General features: G+C 46.2%; 1 protein-coding gene across 1 annotated transcript in view; it reads left to right on the forward strand.

Annotated features, from left to right (window-relative positions):
• Window positions 1-7,523: 7,523 nt before the first annotated feature.
• The window catches only part of LOC122543655 (zinc finger protein 721-like), a 35,708-nt gene continuing 19,833 nt past the window's right edge, over window positions 7,524-23,398 (forward strand). Inside the window, exons 1-2 of the mRNA XM_043682471.1 lie at window positions 7,524-7,761; window positions 8,791-10,477. Of these exons, the coding sequence (XP_043538406.1) occupies window positions 9,130-10,477 (1,348 nt within the window). The 5' untranslated portion in view covers window positions 7,524-7,761; window positions 8,791-9,129. The remainder of the gene's footprint in view (window positions 7,762-8,790; window positions 10,478-23,398) is intronic.

Below are 23,398 nucleotides of genomic sequence, written 5' to 3' on the forward strand. Positions count from 1 at the left end.
TGTAGAGTAACCACCATCCGTTCTCTGTGACTTAGAAGGGCTTGATACAGTGTTTAAAGAGGGCTTGAGGAAAGAGAAAGAGGAGAGAGGGTACAGGAGGGAAGGAAGGGACAGAGAGAGAGAGACCCACCCGCTTATCCTACAGCCTTGCAGTTCCCCGTGGCTAACCCACACAAACCTCCAAATTCCTGGACACTTTAGCAGGGCTGATCCACCCTAAACTGCAGCTATTTGGAATGTGGGAGCAAACTTGAGGACCTCAAGTAACCTACACAGACACAAGGGGGAGAACATGCTGAAGTCCACACAGGGCAGAGGTGGGTACTACAGATGCTGGAGATTACACTCAAGATTAGAATGGTGCTGGAAAAGCACAGCAGGTCAGGTAGCATCCGAGGATCAGGAGAATCGACGTTTCAGGCAAAGGCCCTTCAAAGTCCATACAGATAGTTGTTAAGCACTGAGCCACCGCGCCACCCAGAGCTTTCAGGTTCTGCTTTGTCTTTGTAGCTTCTAACTTCTCATGTGCCCTCAGCACAGACTCTCTCCTCCTGACATTGTTGGACCACACCCACCTCAATCTCCCTTTCCCACTTCGAGTCATGGAGTCTGTTTCCGTGCTCTATATCTCTTCAGTCCAATATGTCTATGCCGACCAGATATCCCAACCTAATCTAGTCCCATTTGCCAGCACTTGGCCCATATCCCTCTTAAACACTTGCTGTTCATGCCCCCATCCAGATGCCTTTTAAATGCTGTAATTGTACCAGCCTCCATCACTTCTGCTGGCAGCTCATTCCATAGCTGAAAATGTGTTGCTGGAAAAGCGCAGCAGGTCAGGCAGCATCCAGGAATTTTCCTGAAGAAGGGCTTATGCCCGAAATGTCGATTCTCCTGTTCCCTGGATGCTGCCTGACCTGCTGCGCTTTTCCAGCAACACATTTTCAGCTCTGATCTCTAGAATCTGCAGACCTCACTTTCTCCTCCAGCTCATTCCATACACTCACCACCCTCTGTGTGAAAAGGTTGCCCCTTCGGTCCCTTTCATAGCTTTTACCTCTCTCCCTAAACCTATCCCCTCTAGTTCTGGACTGCCCTACCCCAGGGAAAAGACTTTGTCTATTCATCCTATCCATATCCCTCAGGATTTTATAAACCTGTATGAGGTCACCCCGCCAGCCTTCGACGCTCCAGCCTATTCAGCCTCTCCCCATAGCTCAATTCCTCCAACCCTGGCAACATCCTTGCAAATCTTTTCTGAAACGTTTCAAGTTGCACGCAATATTCCAACAGTGGCCTAACCAATGTCCTGTATAGCCAGAACATGACCTTCCAACTTCTGTACTGAATACTCTGACTAATAAAGGACAGCATACCAAACGCTTTCAAGAAGCTATGAACCTGCACTCCAAGGTCTCTTTGTTCAGCAACACTCCTAATCTTGCTAACCAGTCTCCCATGGGGAACCTTGTTGAACGCCTTACTGAAGTCCATATAGATCATATCTACTGCTCTGCCCTCATCAATCCTCTTTGTTACTTCCTCAAAAAATTCAATCAAATTTGTGAGACATGATTTCCCATGCACAAAGCCATGTTGACTATCCCTAATCAGTCCCTGCCTTTCCAAATACATGTAGATCCTATCCCTCAGGATTCCCTCCAACAACTTGCCCACCACTGACGTCAGGCTCATTGGTCTATAGTTCCCTGGCTTTTCCTTACTACCCTTCTTAAACAGTGGCACCATGCTATCCAGTCTTCCGGCACCTCACCTGTGACTATCGATGATATAAATATCTCAGCAAGAGGCCCAGCAATCACTTCTCTAGCTTCCCACCGAGTTCTAGGGTACATCTGATCAGGTCCTAGGGATTTATCCACCTTTATGCATGTCAAGACATCCAGAACTTCCTCCTCTGTAATATGGACATTTTGCAAGGTGTCACCACCTATTTCCCTACATTCTATATCTTCCATATCCTTTTCCACAGTAAATGCTTCCTTTTTCTTAACCAAACCCACAATTTCTTTAGTCATCCAGCATTTCCTATACCTGCCAGCTTTACCTTTCACCCAGGAATATGCTTTCTCTGGACTCTCGGTATCTCATTTTTGAAGGTTTCCCCATTTTCCAGCCGTCCCTTTACCATCAAACATTTGCCCCAACAGCTTTTGAAAGTTCTTGCCCAATACCATCAAAATTGGCCTTCCTCCAATTTAGAACTTCAACTTTTAGATCTGGTCTATCTTTTTCATCATTATTTGCACCTTCTCTAGTAGCTACATCCACATACTAAATCGCAATATTTTCTTGTACATACTTAACAAATTCCTCTCCATCTAAACTCTTCACACTATGGCAGTCCCACTCTCTGGAAAGTTAAAATCCCCTACCATAACCACCTTATTACTCTTACCGATAACTGAAATCTTGCAAATTTGTTTCTCAATTTCCCTCTGACTATTAGGGGGTCTATAATACAATCCCAATAAGCTGATCATCCCTTTCTTATTTCTCAGTTCCACCCAAATAACTTCCCTGGATGTATTTCCGGGAATATCCTCCCTCAGCGCAGCTGTAATACTATCCCTTCTCAAAAACGCCACTCCCCCTCCTCTCTTGCCTCCCTTTCTATCCTTCCTGTAGCATTTGTATCCTGGAACATTAAGCTGCCAGTCCTGTCCATCCCTGAGCCATGTTTCTGTAATTGCTATGATATCCCAGTCCCATGTTCCTAACCATCTGCCTCCCCTGTTAGGCCTCTTGCATTGAAATAAATGCAGTTTAATTCATTGGTCCTACTTTGTTCTCTGCTTTGTCCCTGACTGTTCAACTTGCTTCTGTTCTCAACTGTACCAGTCTCAGATTGATCTCTTTCCTCACTATCTCCCTGGGTCCCATCTTCCCAACCACCTTACTAGTTTAAATCCTCCCGAGCAGCTATAGCAAATCTCCCTGCTAGTATATTAGTCCCCTTTCAATTTAGGTGGTCAATCCGTCCTTCTTGTACAGGTCACTTCTCCCCCAAGAGATTCCAATGATCCAAAAATGTGAATCCTTCTCCCATACACTAGCTCCCCAACCATACATTCATCTGCTTTATCCTCCTATTCCTGCCCTAGCTAGCTCCACTTTCAAGGAACTATGAACCTGCACCACAAGGTCTCTGTTTGGCAAAATTCTCCATTAACTGTGTAAGCCCTGCCCTGACATGCCTTTCCAAATGCAACCCCCCACACTTGTCTAAATTAAAATCCAGCTGCCACTGCTTGGCCCATCAGCCCATCTGATCAATTCTAATTAATAATAAACTTCCTTCCTTCCCTCATTCCCTGAAAGTTGAAAATCTCCATCCCACACTCTCTCCCTCCATTCTCACTTTGCTGAACCTAATCCCTGCTGTACCACATCCTGAACAGGCTAGTTCATGCTGATTAACAAGCCCACACTCAGGGGCATAGTTAATTGATACATACAGAATACTGAATGGCCTGGACAGAGTAGATGTTGGGAAGATATTTCCATTGGTAGGAGAGACCAGGACCCAAGGGCACGGCCTTAGAGTGAAGGGAAGACTTTTTAGAATGGAGATAAGGAGAAACTTCTTCAGCCTGAGAGTGGTAAATCTGTGGAATTCATTGCCACAGAAGGCTGCAGAGGCCAGGTCACTGAGTATATTTAAAACCTCTGTTCTTGATAGTTTCTTGAGTATCAGGGGGATCGAGGGTTACAGGGAGAAAGTGGGAGAATGAGGTTGAGAATCTTAGCCTTAACTGAATGGTGGAGCAGACCCAATGGGCTGAATAGCCTAATTTCTGCTCCAATGTCTTACATTCTCTTGCTGTCCTGGATAGAGAATTGGGAGCAGGAGTAAGCCATTTGGTCTTTTGAACCTGCACCGGATGGAACAGATCATAACTGGATATGAATATACCGACCTCGAGGTGGTTAGGCTGAGACTTTTTTCACTGCAGCATGGGAGGTTTAGAGGTGGCTTCATAGAGGATTATAAAATCATGAGGGGTAGAGATGAGGTGAACGGGGAGTGTCTTTTTCCTAAGATGGGGTTTCAATTTTGAAGGTGAGAGGAGAAAGATTTTAAAAAGACATGAGGGCCACCCTTTTTTTTTTACATAGAGTGATTTGTGTGTGGAATGAATGTTGTGAGGATGTGGTGGATGCAGGTACAGTTACAGCATTTAAAAGGTATTTGGATAAGTACATGAATAGGAAAGGTTTGGTGGGATATTAGCCAAAAACAGGCAGGTGGGACTAGTTTGAGAATATGGCATTGACTAGTTGGATTGAAGGGTCTGTTTCTATGCTGTATGACTCTGTAACTGCTCTGTTTTGGTCTGAAAGCCATTATCTTGCCTTCCCGTGTAAACATCCACTTCTTTATTGTTCAAAAATCAAATAAACTCAGCCTTCAATGATCCCCTAACTGCAGGAAGACATCCCCACTTCTGAACTCAATTCCTTTCGCTAATATATCACTTGCCTTGCTCATTGCTTGCTGCGAAGAGAAAATGAGGTCTGCAGATGCTGGAGATCAGAGATGGAAATGTGTTGCTGGAGAAGCGCAGCAGGTCAGGCAGCATCTAGGGAACAGGAGAATCGACGTTTCGGGCATTAGCCCTTCTTCAGGAATGAAGAAGGGCTAATGCCCGAAACGTCGATTCTCCTGTTCCCTAGATGCTGCCTGACCTGCTGCGCTTCTCCAGCAACACATTTCCATCTCATTGCTTGCTGCACCTGTCTGACAACTGGCAGTGACTGGCGCGGAAGGACACTGAGGCCCCTTTGTACTTCCAAAAATCAATCCCGATGAAGGGCTTGTGCCTGAAATGTTGACTCTCCTCCTCCTTTGATGCCTCCTGACCTGCTGTGCTTTTCCAACGCCACACGTTTCGACTCTGACCACCACCGTCTGCAGTCCTCACTTTCTCCACATCCCAATATATCACCATTTAAACAATGCACCTCCTTTCTGCTTTTTTTCCCACAACAAAGACTATAAATTCACATTGTGGTACTGCATTTGCCATGTGTTTATCAATTAAGATACAGACCTGAACCAACATTTCCAGAGTCTGTCCCCTCCCTGGATTCACCTCCTTTCCTTTCAGTTGCTGCAAGTCAACAAATGAATCCCAGAAAGAAAAAAAGAATGGAAAAGGGGGTGAGAAAAGAAAGCATTGGACTCACAGATGTTGGACAGAGGAAGGAAGTTAAAGTCTGGAGTGAAGTTCGATCTTCATTCATATCTCTGATTCAGCTCCATTTCCAGCAGCTTGAAGGGAGGCAATGGTATTATTGCTTGTCTGTTAATTCAGAGACCCAGGTGATTTCCTGGGGATACAGGTTTGAAACCAGCGACAGCAGATGGTGTAATTTGAACTCAGTAAAATCTGGAAGTAAGAGTCTAATGATTAGATTAGATTCCCTACAGTGTGGAAACAAGCCCTTCGGCCCAACAAGTCCACACGATCCTCCAAAGGGAATCCAACCCCCCCTATATTTACCCCTGACTAATCCACCTAACACTACAGGCAATTTAGCATGGCCAGTTCACCTAATCTGCATATCTTTTGACTGTGGGAGGAAACCGGAGCACCCGGAGAAAACCCACGCAGACACGGAGAGAATGTGCACAGACAGTTGCCCGGGAATTGAACCCAGGTCCCTGGTGCTGTGAGGCAGCAGTGCTAACCACTGAGCCACCGTGCCATGATAACTGTGAATCCATTGTCAACTGTTGGAAAAACCTATCTGGCTCACTAATGTCCTTTAGGGAAGGAAACTGATCTGGTCTGGCCTACATGTGACTCCAGACCCACAGCAGTGTGGTTAACTCTTAACTGCCCTCTGGGCAATCAGGGATCAGCAATAAATTTTGGTCAGGCCAGTTGCACCCTCATCTCATGAATAAATTTTAAATACCCTTCGTAAGCAGCTTATCCAGGTCATTGTGCATGGAGGACAACTTCATTGAAATTACACTTAATGCTATCTGGCTCCATGAGGGTTTTCAGATTTCTGTGTCCTGGATAACATATGATCAGCAGGCATCTGGTAATTTGCAGGAATTTGGCACCTATGTCATGTTCATTCAACTGTAGACTTATTTTGTGATTTTTTTTCACAGGCTATCAGAGAGGAAGACATGCAGAAAGTAATCTGAAACCAAATGATAGATCAACTTCTGACAGAGCCATTTGATTCATTGGGACTTGAATATCAGTGGGCGGCACACTGGCTCAGTGGTTAGCACTGCTGCCTCACAGCGCCAGAGACCTGGGTTCAATTCCTGCCTCAGGCGACTGACTGTGTGGAATTTGCATAATCTCCCCGTGTCAGCGTGGGTTTCCTCCCACAGTCACAAAGATGTGCAGGTCAGGTGAATTGGCCATGCTAAAATTGCCCGTAGTGTTAGGGGTAAATGTCGGGGTATGGGTGGGTTGCGCTTCGGCGGGTCGGTGTGGACTTGTTGGGCCGAAGGGCCTGTTTCCACACTGTAATGTAATGTAATCTAATCTAATCAGCAAACATTCAAATTGAATGTTTGCTGATTAGAAATGCTTGTTTCTATCTGCGTGTGAGATTTTGGATACTGGTGCGGCAAGAAGAACATTGAGACACAAATACCCAAGTGAGGGAGATTCAGGGCACTGACTGTGAAAGGTGCTTTAACGATTTACTCAGCTTGGGGAATCAAAATCACACCACCAGAGACTGTGCACCTATTCTGTTTGTAATTTCAGCTGGCCAGCAAACCCAGAGCAACACAAGCCTACACATGACTCCAGACCCACAGCAGTGTGGTTGACTCTTGACTGCCCCTTGGACGGGCAATTAATGCTGGCCTAACCAGTGACGCCCTCATCCCACAACGTCGATTCTCCTGCTCCTCGGATGCTGCCTGACCTGCTGTGTTTTTCCAGCACTACTCTAATCTAAACTCTGGTTTTCAGCATCTGCAGTCCTCACTTTTGCCACAGCATCATAGAGTTGAATGGCATGGAAACAGGCCCCTCAGTTCAATTCGTCCATGCCAACCAGATATCCTAACCTAATCTAGTCCCATTTGCCAGCATTTAGCCCATATCCCTCAAAACACTTCCTATTCATATACCCATCCAGATGCCTGTTAAATGTTGTAATTGTACCAGCCTCCAACACTTCTTCTGGCAGCTCATTCCATACATGCACTACCCTCTGCATTAAAAAGTTGCCTCTTCGGTCCCTTTTAAATCTTACCCCTCTCACCCTAAACCTATGCTCCTCTAGCTTTTGACTCCCTCTACCCTGGGGAAAGACATACAAAACTTGAGCAGCCACACAAAATGCAAAAAGACTAAAATGTCAAGCCACAGGGAAAAAAAAATAAATTTGTGGCTCGAGCCGTGTTTTCTCCTTTTGGCATTTGGACACTTCAAATCGCCAAGGGGCATACTGCGCATGCTCCTAGGTGTCAGCAAGCACTGCGCATGTTTGCCGGTGTCAGCAAAGACAACCACGTATGCTCATCGCTGTCCGCGGAAACAGACTGTGAACTTCTTTTCATGGACCAATGAGGATGGACGGGAAGGCGTCTGGTCCTCCTGCCAATCAGAGCCAACCCTTTGTCTCAGTACGGAGGTTGGACTATGAGCTTCTGAAGTTGCTGCTGCTGCTGCTGCTGCTCCTGCTCCTCTCTCTCTGAATGAAGATTGAGCCTCACCCCAGACTGCAACTTCCGTCCTCTGTCCAACATCGGTGAGTACGGCACTCGCCCTCCCTTTTTCCATTTCTTTTCTCACTCCGAGGTTAACTTGCATGAAGTGAAAGGGAGGTGTGGGGTTCATAGGAACAGAGGGCTTGTTCCAGCTGCTCATGGCATTGGTGACACCGCAACTCAAGAATTCCGTTCATTTCTGGGCAATTTCCTAAAGGAGAGATGTACTGTACTTACATTGGAAGCAGTTTAGAGGAGGTTCACCCCACTGATTCCTGGCATGACGGGGGTTGTCTTATGAGTAGAGGTTGAGCAGATTGGGTCTCCAGTCACTGGCGTTTAGAAAAATGAGGAGTGACCTTATTTAAACTAATAAAATTCTGATGGTCGACTTGTAAGCACAAGTTCTGATAAAATGCTCCCTAGAGAATCTAGAACTCGCTTATGCGGATTACAAATAAGGGCTCTCTCATATCAAGTAGAAATGAAGTTATCCTCTCTTGTTAGTTTATGTAATGCTCCCCTTCAGACAGTAATGGAGATTGGCTCATGGAATGTATTCAAGGCTGAATTTAACATAATTTTGAGTAATAGGGGATATGAAAGGTTATAGATAACAGGCAGGAAATGGAGTTAACGCGATAGCAGAACTGACATGATCTTGTGGAATTGCAGAGCAAGCCCCATGAACTGTGATAAGCTTTTGCCCGAAACGTCGATTTTCCTGCTCCTCAGATGCTGCCTGACCTGCTGTGCTTTTCCAGCACCACTCTGGCCTAAACTCTGGTTTCCAGCATCTACAGTCCTCACTTTTGCCTGGCTCACTCCTGTGTCCAGGGCAGGAAGAGGTGATTGTAGCTCTGTCAGTTGACATTTTTCAGGATTTGTAGGAGAATTCAGAGTGGGGATAGTATAGCTGCAGCAGTGTAAGAATGGAGGGAGACTGTTGCATGGAGATTCACATTTTTGGGGGGAAGGTGAGAAGGAAGAATGTTCACAAGAACCAGAATTGTCAGTTTTGAATTTCTATCCTGTTAGATGGTGATGGCTTCTGTAATCTTCTTTTACAGGATTTGAGAAAGGGAGGATTTGCAGCTAGAAATCTCAAAACAAGATCTTCTGGAGACAATCAATTGATTGGCACGGGAATACCATCAGCCTTTGAATCTTGTAGGATTTTTTATTTCTCTTTCAAAGCAGGAGCCTGCTTCGAAAGGTTTCAAACATCACTGAGACTGAGGCACACAGACCTGAGTGAGAGTGTCCCAGTGAACTGACTGTGGGAAGAGCTTTAACTTGTCACACAGCCTGAAATAGCAACACCTCATTTGCAGCAGCGAGAGACAATACGTAGTGTGTGATCTTTCAGCCGAACATCGAAGCTGGAGAGAGACAAGGATTCCCACGTCATGGAGAAACCGTGGAAATGTGGAGACTGTGGGAAGGAATTCAAATTCCCGTACTTGCTTGAGAGCCATCGCTGCCATCACACCGGGGAGAGACCATTCATCTGCCTCATGTGTGGGAAGGCATTCACTCAGTCCTCTGCCTTGCTGACCCACCAGCGGGTCCACACCAGGGAAAGGCCGTTCTCCTGCTCTGTCTGCGGGAAGCGCTTCAGCGATTCATCTGCCCTGCGGAGACACCGGTGGGTCCACACCGGGGAGAGGCCATTCTCCTGCTCCGTCTGTGGGAAGGCGTTCACCCAATCACGCATCCTGCAGAGACACCAGCATGTCCACACCGGGGAGAGACCATTCACCTGCTCCATATGTGGGAAAGGCTTCATTGATTCATCTTCCCTGCTGACCCACCAGCAGATTCACACCGGGGAGAGGCCATTCTCCTGCTCTGTTTGCGAGAAGGGATTCAGCTGTTCATCCGACCTGCACAAGCACCAGCGGATTCACACCGGGGAGAGGCCGTTCACCTGCTCTGTCTGTGGGAAAGGATTCAGCTTGTCATCCAACCTGTACAAGCACCGGCGGATTCACACCGGGGAGAGGCCATTCACCTGCTCCGAGTGCGGGAAGGGATTCACCCATTCATCTGCACTGTGGAGACACCAGCGCGTCCACACCAAAGAGCGACCATTCTCCTGCTCCGTGTGCGGGAAGATGTTCAATAATTCATCCGTCCTGCAGAGGCATCAGCGTGTCCACACCGGGGAGAGGCCATTCTCCTGCTCCGTGTGTGGGAAGGGGTTCAATAATTCATCCGTCCTGCAGAGGCATCAGCGCGTCCACACTGGGGAGAGGCCATTCTCCTGCTCAGTGTGTGGGAAGGGGTTTATTGATTCATCTTCCCTGTGGAAACACCAGCGGGTTCACATTGAGGAGAGGCCATTCTCCTGCTCCATGTGTGGGAAGGGGTTTATTGATTCATCTTCCCTGCAGAAACACCAACCTGTCCACACCGGGGAGAGGCCATTCACCTGCTCGGAGTGTGGGAAAGGATTCGCTAATTCTTCTAACCTACTGACACACCAGCGGGTTCACACTGGGGAGAGACCATTCATCTGTTCTGTGTGCGGGAAGGGATTCATTGATTCATCTTCCCTGCGGAAACACCAGCACATTCACACCGGGGAGTGGCCTTTCACATGCTCAGAGTGCGGGAAGGGATTCGCTAATTCCTCCAGCCTGCAGAGACACCAGCGGGTTCACACCGGGGAGAGGCCGTTCCTCTGCTCTCAGTGCGGGAAGGGATTTAGTCAGTCATCCCATCTGCTCAAACACCAATCCAGTCACACTGAGTAGAGAATGTTTGGATTATTTGTGGGTGTGACATGTATTAGTATTCAAGAAGGCATACATTCACTGGTCATTTGAGCACCTACCAGGATACACTTACTCATTTGGAACATGCAATGGAGTCAGGACGTATATACGTGTCATGTGAAGAAATCTACCCCCTGTAAAGATTGGCTCCAGTTTCTCCCTTCCCCACAAAGGATGGTAACATGTCAGGATGGTAACATGGTGTGAGATATTGTATTAAAGGTCTTTTTACTAATCCATTCACAAATACTTTTTTTACTCATTCATAAGTCTTTCCTACCCTGCTCACAAGAGCCCTATATCTAATAATACTGCAATCCCGTTTATTTCATTTGTAACGCAGTTTCATTCATTCATTCATAAAACTGTGGTTTTGTAGTATATTTTACAAGATAGATTAAATTAAACACCCCTTTCAACGCATTACTGCTTTTTCATACCTTCAATCCTTATCAGCTCTTGCTACAAAACAGTGTTTAGGTCTATTTCTATATCAAAAGCTGCCTGTGAATAACTGTCAATATCATAATATATTCAGAACCATACCATCCTCCACCACCAAGTCTCCACAAAAGATTATAATATTAATCAGCCCTTACCCATCCATGTCTCGGGACCTGAATAGATACAGAACATCAAACAGTTTCCCTGACTCGCAGCCACTGTCCCCTTTCAGAAACTTACTATCAAGACTGTGCTTCCATGAAATTGCATGAATGAATGAAACTCACACTGGTAAGTAGTAAGTAATTCTGACAACCCAGCTGCAGTAAGCAGTTTAATATCCTTTATTCTTCTATTCAGTGCAGGCAGAATGTCTAATGTATATAGAGCATATAGGCCTAGTATTTCTACTGACATTTGCTAACTTAAAAGACAAAAGGACTTGGTAATTGTGCAAGCAGACCACACAGACACACTCAATCCTATTGGGAGTAGCAGCTGGCATTTAGCATTTGTTTAAACCATCTCCTGTTTCCCCAGGACAGAAGTCACCCAAACCTTTGTTTTACCTTTTGTACACAATGTAACAACACAGTGGTGGAATTTTAATCTCTGTAAGAACGGTGTGTAAAGAGGCTGCTGTAAGGATGGTATTTCGGGATTCCATCACCACCTCAAACTTGTGCTCCTTGCAGTTGCTGAATAAAGAGGCTATTTTTCCCACTCATTGATTTTGGTCATTATTTGAACATGATCCCACAACAGGAACAGAACGTGCTTGTTCAGTACTGAAGGTTGGACAAAAAGGAAAGCTAAAGTTTCTGATGACAGCTTAAAATCCGAGTGGCTTTTGTGAGAAATGCCTGGAGGTATTTGGAAATGGTCAGGATCTGGTGACCCACTGAGGTTCCCGGGGTCTGAGCCACACAACAAGTGGCAGGATCGGAGGGGGGGGGAATGTGGACACGGGTAATGTCCCCACCATAGAGCTGTACAGCATGGACACCGTCTACTCGGTCCAACACATTCGTGCCGATCAGTCCCATTTGTCAAATTTGGCCTATATCCATCTAAACCTTTCCCATTCAAGTCCCTATCCAGATACCTTTTAAATGTTGTAATTGTACCAACCTCCACCACTTCCTCTGGCAGGTCATTCCATACACACGCCACCCTCTGCATGAAAAAGTTGCCCCTTTGTTCCCTTTCCCCTCTAGTTTTAGACAAGAAAAGGTCAACGAGAGAGAGAGGATGTCACATCTGAAGAGCAGACATGGGGGAGCTATTGAGCTGGCCTGCTCTTGCTGCTTTCCCTTTTCTGCAGTCAAAACTGCAAGGAGGTGTTCTTTGCTCTGCTGACAGAGCAAAAACAGCTACATCTAACTTCCTCAATGTTAGATTTTGTTCCCAAGTTTGGGTGGAACTGAGAAATAAGAAAGGGATGATCACCTTATTGGGATTGTATTATAGACCCCCTAATAGTCAGCGGGAAATTGAGAAACAAACTTGTAAGGAGATCTCAGCTATCTGTAAGAGTAATAGGGTGGTTATGGTAGGGGATTTTAACTTTCCAAACAAAGACTGGGACTGACATGGTGCTAAAGGTTTAGATGGAGAGGAATTTGTTAAGTGCGTAAAGACAATTTTCTGATTCAGTATGTGGATGTACCTACTAGAGAAGGTGCAAAACTTGACCTACTCTTGGGGAAATAAGGCAGGGTAGGTGACTGAGGTGGAGAATCACTTTGGGGCCAGTGACCATAATTCTATTATATTTAAAACAATGATAGAAAAGAATAGATCAGATCTAAAAGTTGAAGTTCTAAATTGGAGAAATTCCATTTTGACGGTATTAGGCAAGAACTTTCGAAAGCTTATAGAGGTTTACAAAATTATGAGGGGCATGGATAGGGTAAATAGGCAAGGTCTTTTCCTTGGGGTTGGGGAGTCTAGAACTAGAGGGGCATAGGTTTAGGGTGAGGGGGAAAGATTTAAAGAGACCTAAGGGGCAACTTTTTCACACAGAGGGTGGTACGTGTGTGGAATGAGCTGCCAGAGGAAGTCGTGGAGGCTGGTACAATTACAACATTTAAAAGGCATTTGGATGGGTATATGAATAGGAAGGGGCTGGAGGGATATGGGCCGGGTATTGGCAGGTGGGACGAGATTGGGTTGAGATATCTGGTCAGCATAGACGGGTTGGACTGAAGGGTCTTTTTCTATGCTGTACATCTCTATGACTCTATAATAGACTCACCAACGTCTGTGAACAAGCATCCAAATTAAGCACAACCCTCTTCTCCCCGTATCTGCGTGGGTTTCCTCCAGGTGCACCGGTTTCCTCCCACAGTCCAAAGATGTGCAGGTTAGGTGAATTGGCCATGCTAAATTGCCCGTAGTGTTAGGTAAGGGGTAAATGTAGGGGTATGGGTGGGTTGCGCTTCGGCGGGTCGGTGTGGACTTGTTGGGCCGAAGGGCCTGTTTCCACACTGTAAGTAATCTAATCTAGTGGCCCCTCTGACCCTCTTCACAGGCTCCACCAATATCCCCACTCACAATGATGGAAGAGCCTGACACATCATTGCTAAAGATCAGGCTGAACCACTGTGGCTCAGTGGTTTGATCAGCTGCCTCACAGCACCATCGAATCCAGCCTTGGGTGACTGTCTGTGTGGAGTTTGCACATTCTCCCCATGGCTGTGTGGGTTTTCTTCGAGTGCTCTGGTTTTTTTCCCACAGTGGTTAGCACTGCTGCCTCACAGCACCAGGGACTCGGGTTCAATTCCCGCCTCGGGCAACTGTCTGTGTGTAGTTTGCACATTCTCCCTGTGTCTGCGTGGGTTTCCTCCGGGTGCTCCGGTTTCCTCCCACAGTCCAAAAATGTGCAGATTAGGTGAATTGGCCATGCTAAATTACCCGTAGTGTTAGGCGTAAGGGAATGGGTCTGGATGGGTTGCTCTTCAAAGGGTTGGTGTGGACTTGTTGGGCCGGGCCTGTTTCCACACTGTAGGGAATCCAATCTAATCCAAAAATGTGCAGGTTAGGTGGATTGTTCTTGCTAAACTACCATAGTTGGGGTAAATGCAGGATATTAGGGGTGGGAAATGGGTCTGTGTGGGTTTCTCTTTGGAGGGTCGGTATGGATTTTTTTTTTGGACCAAAGGGCCTGTTTCCATGGTGTAGGGATTCTGCCAGATGTGCCAAATGGATGATCCATCTCGGCCTCTTCCAGTGATCCCCAGCATCACAGATACCAGTCTTCAGATAATTCCAGAAGTTTATAAAATGATGAGGGGCACAGATAGGGTGAATAGCCAAGGTCTTTTCCTGTTCTGACTGCCCATGCCTGAGCAGGATACAGACAGCTAGCCATGGTTAACGCAGTGGAACATAGCTGACAGGAGTTAGACACCTTGGGAAAAATGTTTGCTTAACAGAGTCCTGACAAGTAAAACAACAGTAACTCTGTGGACAGAAGATAACAGAACTGGGATAGAATGTGCAGCTGTAATTGTTTATGCAGAAAACATAGAGAAGAACATTTCACACCAATTGGATGTTTCTCTGGAATTATTTAATCAATCTGTTAGAATATTTAAACTTAGTTTTACTTAAGATCCTTCAAATAATTATAGCTTTTGATCCTTACAGATCTATCTACAAAAAAAAATTAATTAAAGCATTAGAGGAAAAGATTCCAACCGGTTTCAGACAGTAAAAGCAGCTCCATATCATCACAGAGAGGAATGAATCACAGAGACAGAAATTAGCAGACACTAGAACTTGAGGTGAATGAATACAATATAAGATACCCAAGGATAATGACAGAAGTGTCTGGTAAATATGGTAAGCAACAACGTATTAGCGAAAGAATTCCAACATTAGATGTAACCACATAAGTTTGTTGGAACGGATCAAAGATCAATATTCTTTTGGAGCTGTTCTGGGGCTATTTTCCCTGGGGCATTGGAAGCTGAAGGATCACCTCGCAGAGGTTTATAAAATCAGGAGGGGCATGGATCGGGTAAATAGACAAGATCTTTTCCCTAAGGTGGAAAAGTCCAGAACGAGAGGGCAAAGGTGAGAGGGTAAAGAGACCTGAGGGGCAACTTTTTCACGCAGAGTATGTGTATGGAATGAGCTGCCAGAGGAAGTGGTGGAGGCTGGTACAATCGCAGTATTCAAAAGGCATCTGAATGGGTGTATGTATAGGAAGGGTTTAGAACATAGAACAATACAGCGCAGAACAGGCCCTCAATGTTGCGCCGACCTGCAAACCATTCTCAGCTCGTCCCCCTACACTATCCCAAAATCATCCATGTGCTTATCCAAGAATAGTTTAAATCTCCCTAATGTGGCTGAGTTGACTACATTGGCAGGTAGGGGATTCCACGCCCTTACCACTCTCTGAGTAAAGAACCTGCCTCTGACATCTGTCTTAAATCTATCACCCACCAATTTGTAGCTATGCCCTCTCGTACAAGCTGATCTCATCATCCCAGGAAAAGGACTTTCACTGTCTACCCTCTGATCTATCAAATCCCCCCTTAGCTTTCTTTTTTCCAATGAGAACAGACCCAAGTCTCTCAGCCTTTCCTCATAAGACCTACCCTCCAGACCAAGCAACATCCTGGTAAGTCTCCTCTGCACCTTTTCCAATGCTTCCACATCCTCCCTAAAGTATGGTGACCAGAACTGTACACAGTATTCCAAGTGCAGCCACGCTCGCGTTTTGTATAGTTGCAGCATGATATTGCAGCTCTGGAACTCAATCCCTCTACCAATAAAACCTGACACACCGTATGCCTTCTTAACAGCACTATCCACCTGGGTGGCAACTTTCAGAGATCTATGTACATGGCCTCCAAGATCCCTCTGCATATCCACACTACTAAGAATCTTTACATTGACCCAGTACTCTGCCTTCCTGTTATTCTTCCCAAAGTGCATCACCTCACATTTAGCTGCATTGAACTCCATTTGCCATTTCTCAGCCCAATTTTGCAGTTTATTCAAGTCCCCCTGCAACCTGTAACATTCTTCCAAACGACTTTAGTGTCGTTTGCAAATTTACTAATCCATCCATCTATGCCTGCGTCTAAGTCATTTATAAAAATGACAAACAGCAGTGCTCCCAAATCAGATCTTTGTGGCACACCACTAGTAACCGGACTTCAGGCTGAATATTTTCTATCAACCACCACTGCCTTCTTTCAGAAAGCCAGTTTCTAATCCAGACTGCTAAATCACCCCCACTTCCATGCCTCTGCATTTTCTCCAACAGCTACTATGTGGAACCTTATCAAAAGCTTTACTGAAGTCCATGTATACCACGTCAACTGTCCTACCCTCATTTACATGCTTGATCACCTTCTCAAAAAACTCAATGAGGTTTGTGAGACACGACCTGCCCTTGACAAAACCATATTGACTATCTGAAATCAAATTGTTGTTTGCTAGATGATTATAAATCTTATCTCTTATAATCCTTTCCAAAATCTTTCAACAACAGAAGTAAGGCTCGCTGGTCTATAATTACCTGGGTCATCTCTACTCTCCTTCTTGAACAACGCCACAACATTTGCAATCCTCCAGTCCTCAGGTACTAAACCTGTAGACAATGACGACACAAATATCAAAGCCAAAGGCTCTGCTATCTCCTTCCTAACTTCCCAGAGAATCATCAGATAAATTCCATCTAGCCCAGGAGACTCGTCTACATTCACTCCTTACTAGATTTGAAAACACCTGTTTGTAACTAACCGTGGGTGGCACGGTGGCACAGTGCTTAGCACTGCTCCCTCACAGCGCCAGAGACCTGGGTTCAATTCCCGACTCAGGCAACTGTCTGTGTGGATTAGATTAGATTGATTAGATTAGATTACTTTACAGTGTGGAAACAGGCCCTTCGGCCCAACAAGTCCACACCGACCCGCCGAAGCGCAACCCACCCATACCCCTACATTTACCCCTTACCTAACACTACGGGCAATTTAGCATAGCCAATTCACCTGACCTGCACATCTTTGGACTGTGGGAGGAAACCGGAGCACCCGGAGGAAACCCACGCAGACACGGGGAGAACGTGCAAACTCCACACAGTCAGAGTGTGGAGTTTGCACACTCTCCCCATGTCTGCGTGGGTTTTCTCCGGGTGCTCCGGTTTCCTCCCACAGTCCAAAGATGTGCAGGTCAGGTGAATTGGCTATGCTAAATTGCCCGTAGTGTTAGGTAAGGGGTAAATGTAGGGGTATGGGTGGGTTGCGCTTCGGCGGGTCGGTGTGGACTTGTTGGGCCGAAGGGCCTGTTTCCACACTGTAAAATAATCTAATCTAATCTCAATCTTTTCTGGAGGGATATTGGCCAAGTGCTGGCAAATGGGACTAGATTAGGTTAGGATATCTGGCCGGCATGGATGAGTAGGACCGAAGGGTCTGTTTCCATGCTGTCTCACTCTGTGACTCTAACTGGGCCATGGACTGACGAATGGACTGGGCCATCGACAGACGGAGTTTAATTTAGATCAATGCAACGTGTTGCATTTTGGTGAGTCAAACCAGGGTAGGACGTACATGTCAATTGTGGGAGACCGAGAGGTGCAGGTGCATAGTTCCTTGAAAGTGAACTTAGAGGTAGACAGGATGATGAAGAAAGCTTTCGGCAGGCTTGTTTTCATTGGTCAGAGCTTGGTGTGTGGGAGCATCCTGTGGAGAGAAATCAGAGTTTACGTTTCAGGTCCGGTGACCCTGCCTCAAAACTGGACCTGAAACGTTAGGTCTGATTTCTCGCCAGAGATGCTGCCAGACCTGCTGAACTTTTCCAGCAACTTCTGTTTTTGTTTCTGATTTCCAGTGCCCGCTTTTCTCAGTATTTATTGAGTACAGGAGTTGGGATGTCTTGCTGCAGCTGTACAAGACCACGTTCAAAGGTCTCTCTACTATCGAAAGGACATTATTAAACTAGAAAGGGTACAGAAAAGATTTACTAGGATGCTACTGGGACTGAACGTTTGAGTTATAGGGAGAGGCTGGATAGACTGGGACTTTTTTTTTCTCTGGAAACTGAAGGGTACCCTTATAGAGGTAATTGTAGAATAATAGGGGAATGGGTCTGTGTGGGATACTGTTCAGAAGGTCGGTGTGGATCTGTTGGGACAAAGGCCCTGTTTCAACATTGCAGGAATTCTATCATTCTATGACCCATATCCCATCCAGATACCTTTAAAATGTTGCTACTGTACCTGCCTCAACCACTTTCTCTGGCAGCCCATTCCACATACGTACCACCCTCTGCATGAAGAAGTTGTCCTTCAGGTCCTTCCTAAGTCTTTCCCCTCTCACCTCAAACCTATGCCCTCTAGTTTTCAATTCGCCATCCCTGAGGAAAATGACGGTGTGGGTACAGTTAATCATACTAAGGGAAACTGATTGACACAGCATGAACTGGAGTTGGGAGGCATATACATTACATTACATTACAGTGTGGAAACAGGCCCTTCGGCCCAACAAGTCCACACCGACCCACCGAAGCGAAACCCACCCATACCCCTACATTTACCCCTTACCTAACACTACGGGCAATTTAGCATGGCCAATTCACCTGACCCTGCACATCTTTGGACTGTGGGAGGAAACCGGAGCACCCGGAGGATACCCACGCAGACACGGGGAGAACGTGCAAACTCCACACAGTCAGTCGCCTGAGGCGGGAACCTGTCACGTTTCACTTTGGAAATAAATAAATGGCTCCAGTTTCTCCCTCCCCTCCATAACATTGTCAGAGTTGTAACAACGGGAACTGAGATTCTTTGACCGACAGTGAAGGTCGGAACTGAAGTGAAATAAAATTTCCGACAGAATCTTTCAATTCTAGCGGCATTTGAGACAAGAGGCTGGAAATAAGTGGAAATTGCCAGGTTCTTGATTGCCGGCTGAGTTTGATTCTTCCCTCGGACTGACTGTCTGTGTGGCATTTGCACATTGCCCCCCTCAACCGCCACCCCTTCCCCCACCCCCACCCCTCACAATCCAAAGATGTACAGGTTAGGGTGGATTGGCCATGCTAAATTGCCCATAGCGTTCAGAGATGTGTAGGTGCGGGTGCATTAGTCAGGGGTAAATGTAGAGTAATAGATTTGGAGAATGGGTCTGGGTGGGTTACTCCTCAGAGGGTCAGTGTGGACATGTTGGGCTGAAGGGCCTGTTTCTGCATTGTAGGGATTCTACGATTCTATGATTCACACAATCTTTGGCAGAATGAATTGGCCAAGTCCCTACCCCAGAGGGAGCAAGACATGGTCTTGGAATCACCACTTTCTGATGAAAATTAATGTGAAAGACAATTTTGGGAACCAGACCTTTGTCAGTTGGACATTGATGAAGTTTTGGCTTTTCCATATGGTCCATGAAGGAGATTTACAGAAGGCTTATAGAGGTTTATGAAATCATGAAGGGCATGGATAGGGTGAATAATCAAGGTCTTCCCTTCGGGTGGGGGAAGCCAGAACCTCGGGACATATGTACAAGGCAAGAGAGGAAACACACAAAAGAGTCTCAAGGGGCAACCCTACACACATGCACAAGCAGCCACAGGAAGTGGTGGAGGCTGGCACAACCACAACATTCAACACGGACCAATGAGAGCAACTTGGGTGTGGCCAGTGCTCTCAGGTGACATTTTCTACTTTTATTTTAGTTTCTTGGTTAAAGCAGAAGAATTTGGGAGTTTCATGAGTGTCTCTCAGCTGCTACTCTCTCTGAATTTTCTCTTGTTGTTTGTTCCTCCTGTAGAACTCAATGTGTCGGAATCTGCCTTTTTACCAAAAGGGGTGTGTTTAATGAGATATAACTGTATCAGAACAGTTAGTAACAGTTACTGTGTGTCTATGAAGTTTCTAGTCTGTGCAGTTATTGTAAATTCATCTCTCTTTGGCTGTATTTTTTATACAGATTTTTTTTGAAAAAGAAGATTTTTGAGATTTTTTACAAAATTACAAAAATAATACAAATTAATGTATTCCAATATAATAACAACACCAATGTAAGATTTAAAAAAAACTAACTACTAATCTATCCTACAAACAACCATAGCATAAAATAGGATATCATACATTACTAACAATAAACAAAGGACAAAAGGGTAACTAGGGAGAGAATAGGGCCCCTCGAAGATCAGCAAGGCGGCCTTTGTGTGGTGGCTGCAGAAAATGGGGGAGATACTAAATGAGTATTTTGCATCAGTATTGACTGTGGAAAAGGATATGGAAGATATAGACTGTAGGGAAATAGACGGTGACATCTTGCAAAATGTCCATATTACAGAGGAGGAAGTGCTGGATGTCTTAAAATGCATAAAAGTTGATAAATCCCCAGGACTTGATCGGGTGTATCCTAGAACTCTGTGGGAAGCTAGAGAAGTGATTGCTGGGCCTCTTGCTGAGATATTTGTATCATCGATAGTCGCAGGTGACCTCCAGAAGACTGGAGGTTGGCTAATATGGTGTCACTGTTTAAGAAGGGCGGTAAGGACAAGCCAGGGAACTATAGACCAGTCCACCCTGCAGGCACTCTGATGAAGGGCTTTTGCCTGAAACATCGATTTTCCTGCTCCTCGGATGCTGCCTGTACTAGTGTGCTTTTCCAGCACCACTCTAATCTAGAATCTGGTTTTCAGCATCTGCAGCCCTTGTTTTTACCTAACTATAAACCAGTGAGCCTAACGTCGGTGGTGGGCAAGTTGTTGGAGGGAATCCTGACGGACAGGATGTACATGTATTTGGAAAGGCAAGGACTGATTAGGGAGAAGCTGGATACAGACACAAGCGAGAAAGCAAGAGAAGGAAATACAACAATTGTACTATAAATGGCAGATCATATAGGAGTATACAGAATGATCTCACAGAGTCGTAAAGATGTACAGCATGGAAACAGACCCTTTGGTCCAACCCGTCCATGCCAACCAGATATTCCAACCCCACCTGCCAGCACACGGCCCATATCCCTCCAAACCCTTCCTATTCATATACCTATCCAAATGCCTCTTAAATGTTGCAATTGTACCAGCCTCCACCACTTCCTCTGGCAACTCATTGCATACACGTACCCCCTCTGCGTGAAAATGTTGCCCCATAGGTCTCTTTCATATCTTTCCCCTCTCACCCTAATCCTACACCCTCTAGTTCTGGACTCCCCGACCCCAGGGAAAAGACTTTGCCTGTTTACCCTATCCATTCCCCTCATAATTTTGTAAACCTCTTTAAGGTCACCCCTCAGCCTCCAACGCTCCAGGGAAAACAGCCCCAGCCTGTTCAGCCTCTCCCTATAGCTCAAATCTGGGCAGATAGATCCCTGGAAGTGGCAATGCAGGCAGGTACAGTGGTCAAGAATGCACATGACACGCTTGCCTTCCTTGAGTGTAAGAGTTGGCATGTTATGTTACAGCTATTTATTCTGGTCACATTTGGAATGTGCAGTGTGGTTGCCATGCTACCAGAAGGAAGTACAGAGAAGGTTCACCAGGACGTTGCCAGGTCTGGAGGACTATCGTTACAAGGAGGGGTGGAATAAATCTGGATTGTTTTCACTGCAAAGAGGGGTGATCTTGACAAAATTATGAGGTGGATAGGGGTGGCATGGTGGCTCAGTGTTTAGCACCGTCGCCTCAGAGCACCAGTGATCTGGGTTCAATTCCAGCCTTGGGCGACTGCCTGTGTGGAGGTTGCACATTCTCCCCCTTGAGTTTGTGTGGGTTTCCTCCGGGTGCTCCGGGTTCCTCCCATAATCCAAAGATGTGCAGGTTAGGGTGGATTGACCATGCTAAATTACCCAGTGTCCAGGGAGGTGCAGGTTAGGATGAATTGGTTGTGCTATATTACCTGATGATTACTTGGATGATTAGATGATTCCTTAAGTGTGGAAACAGACCCTTCAGCCCAACAAGTCCACACCGACCCTCTGAAGAACAACCCACCCAGACCCATTCCCGTACATTTACCCCTTCACCTAACACTATGGGCAATTTAGCATGACCAATTCACCTAACCTACACATTTTTGGACTGTGGGAGGAAACCGGAGCATCTGGAGGATAGTGTCCAGGGATGTGTAGGTTAGATGCTTTAGTCAGTGGTAAAAGTAGAGTAATAGGGGTAGGGGAATGGGTCTGGGTGGGTTACCCTTTGGAGGGCTGGTGTTGACTTGTTGGACCAAATGGCCTGTTTCCGTGCTGTAGGGATTGTATGATAGTCAGAGGCTTTTTGTTTCCCCCAAGTAGAGTAAAGTGAACTTTCTAATGCAGGGGAAGCCTGTATGCTGATGGTAGTGATGGGTTGTGGCTCAGGTGGAGCATAAACACTGACAGAGGACAACTGAGCCGACCGGCCCTGGCCCGGTGGAGACTCAATGGGACAGAGACCAATGTATCTATTTCAGATCTACCTGCAGTAGTTGGACAAACATTATGCTCCATCCAAGATTTTAAAAAATGTCCTCCATCTGCTCTCATGGACCATTTCTGTAGGGAAGGTGCAGTGCTGGGCTCAGAGAGTGTCAGCCCTCACTGGAAGTAAAGTGGGTGTGAGAGCGGCCAGTCCAGCAGAAAGGAACACCTTGCCACCACACCACCACCACCTCCCCCCCCATTCACCCACTAAACAGGGTTCATGGTGTGACTCAGTAACAGCAGAATCCAACGCCTACACCCTGCGCCATCTCACTTGTGAAATTGCTGGTGTCGCCACAAGTTGCACGACTGGGTGAAACCCTTCCCGCACACGGAGCAGGTGAACAGCCGCAGGGTGGAGGAATCACAGAAGCCTTTGTTGCACACGGAACAGGTCAACGTCTTCTCCCCAGTGTGGATCTGCTGGTGCAACAGTAGGTGGTCCGACTGAGTGAAGTCTTGCCCGCACAGGGGGCAGACGAACAGTTTCTCCATGGGGGGGGGATCCCACTGGTGGACCAGAAGGTGATGTGACTGCATGAAGCCTTTCCCGCACTGAGTGCAGGTAAACATCCGCTGTTGGTGTGCAAATGCCAAAAAATCTCCAGCGTAGACCGGGAAGGGAAACCATTCCCACACTCCCCCCATTGCCACGGCTTTTCCATGGTGTGGCTGTCCTCGCGTCTGTGTGTGTGTGTGTGAGTATGTGGTTACTGGTGAACCTTCTGATAACTGGAACATACTCAGTCTGTAAAGCTTGTTCCAGTCACTACTCTGGTGTGTGGGTATGTGAGACTCTGAGTTTCCAGTCACACTGACGTTTAAAACCTAATGAAGCAGACAGACCGCCTCATCCTTGTTTCTGGATCAGTGGTGCTGGAAGAGCACAGCAGTTCAGGCAGCATCCGAGGACAGGCAAAGTCCGAGGACAGGCAAAATCGACATTTTGGGCAAAAGCCCTTCATCAGGAATAAAGGCAGAGAGCCTGAAGCGTGGAGAGATAAGCTAGAGGAGGG

This window comes from Chiloscyllium plagiosum, chromosome 44 (genome assembly GCF_004010195.1).
Source record: "Chiloscyllium plagiosum isolate BGI_BamShark_2017 chromosome 44, ASM401019v2, whole genome shotgun sequence".
Classification (NCBI taxonomy): Eukaryota; Metazoa; Chordata; class Chondrichthyes; order Orectolobiformes; family Hemiscylliidae; genus Chiloscyllium; species Chiloscyllium plagiosum.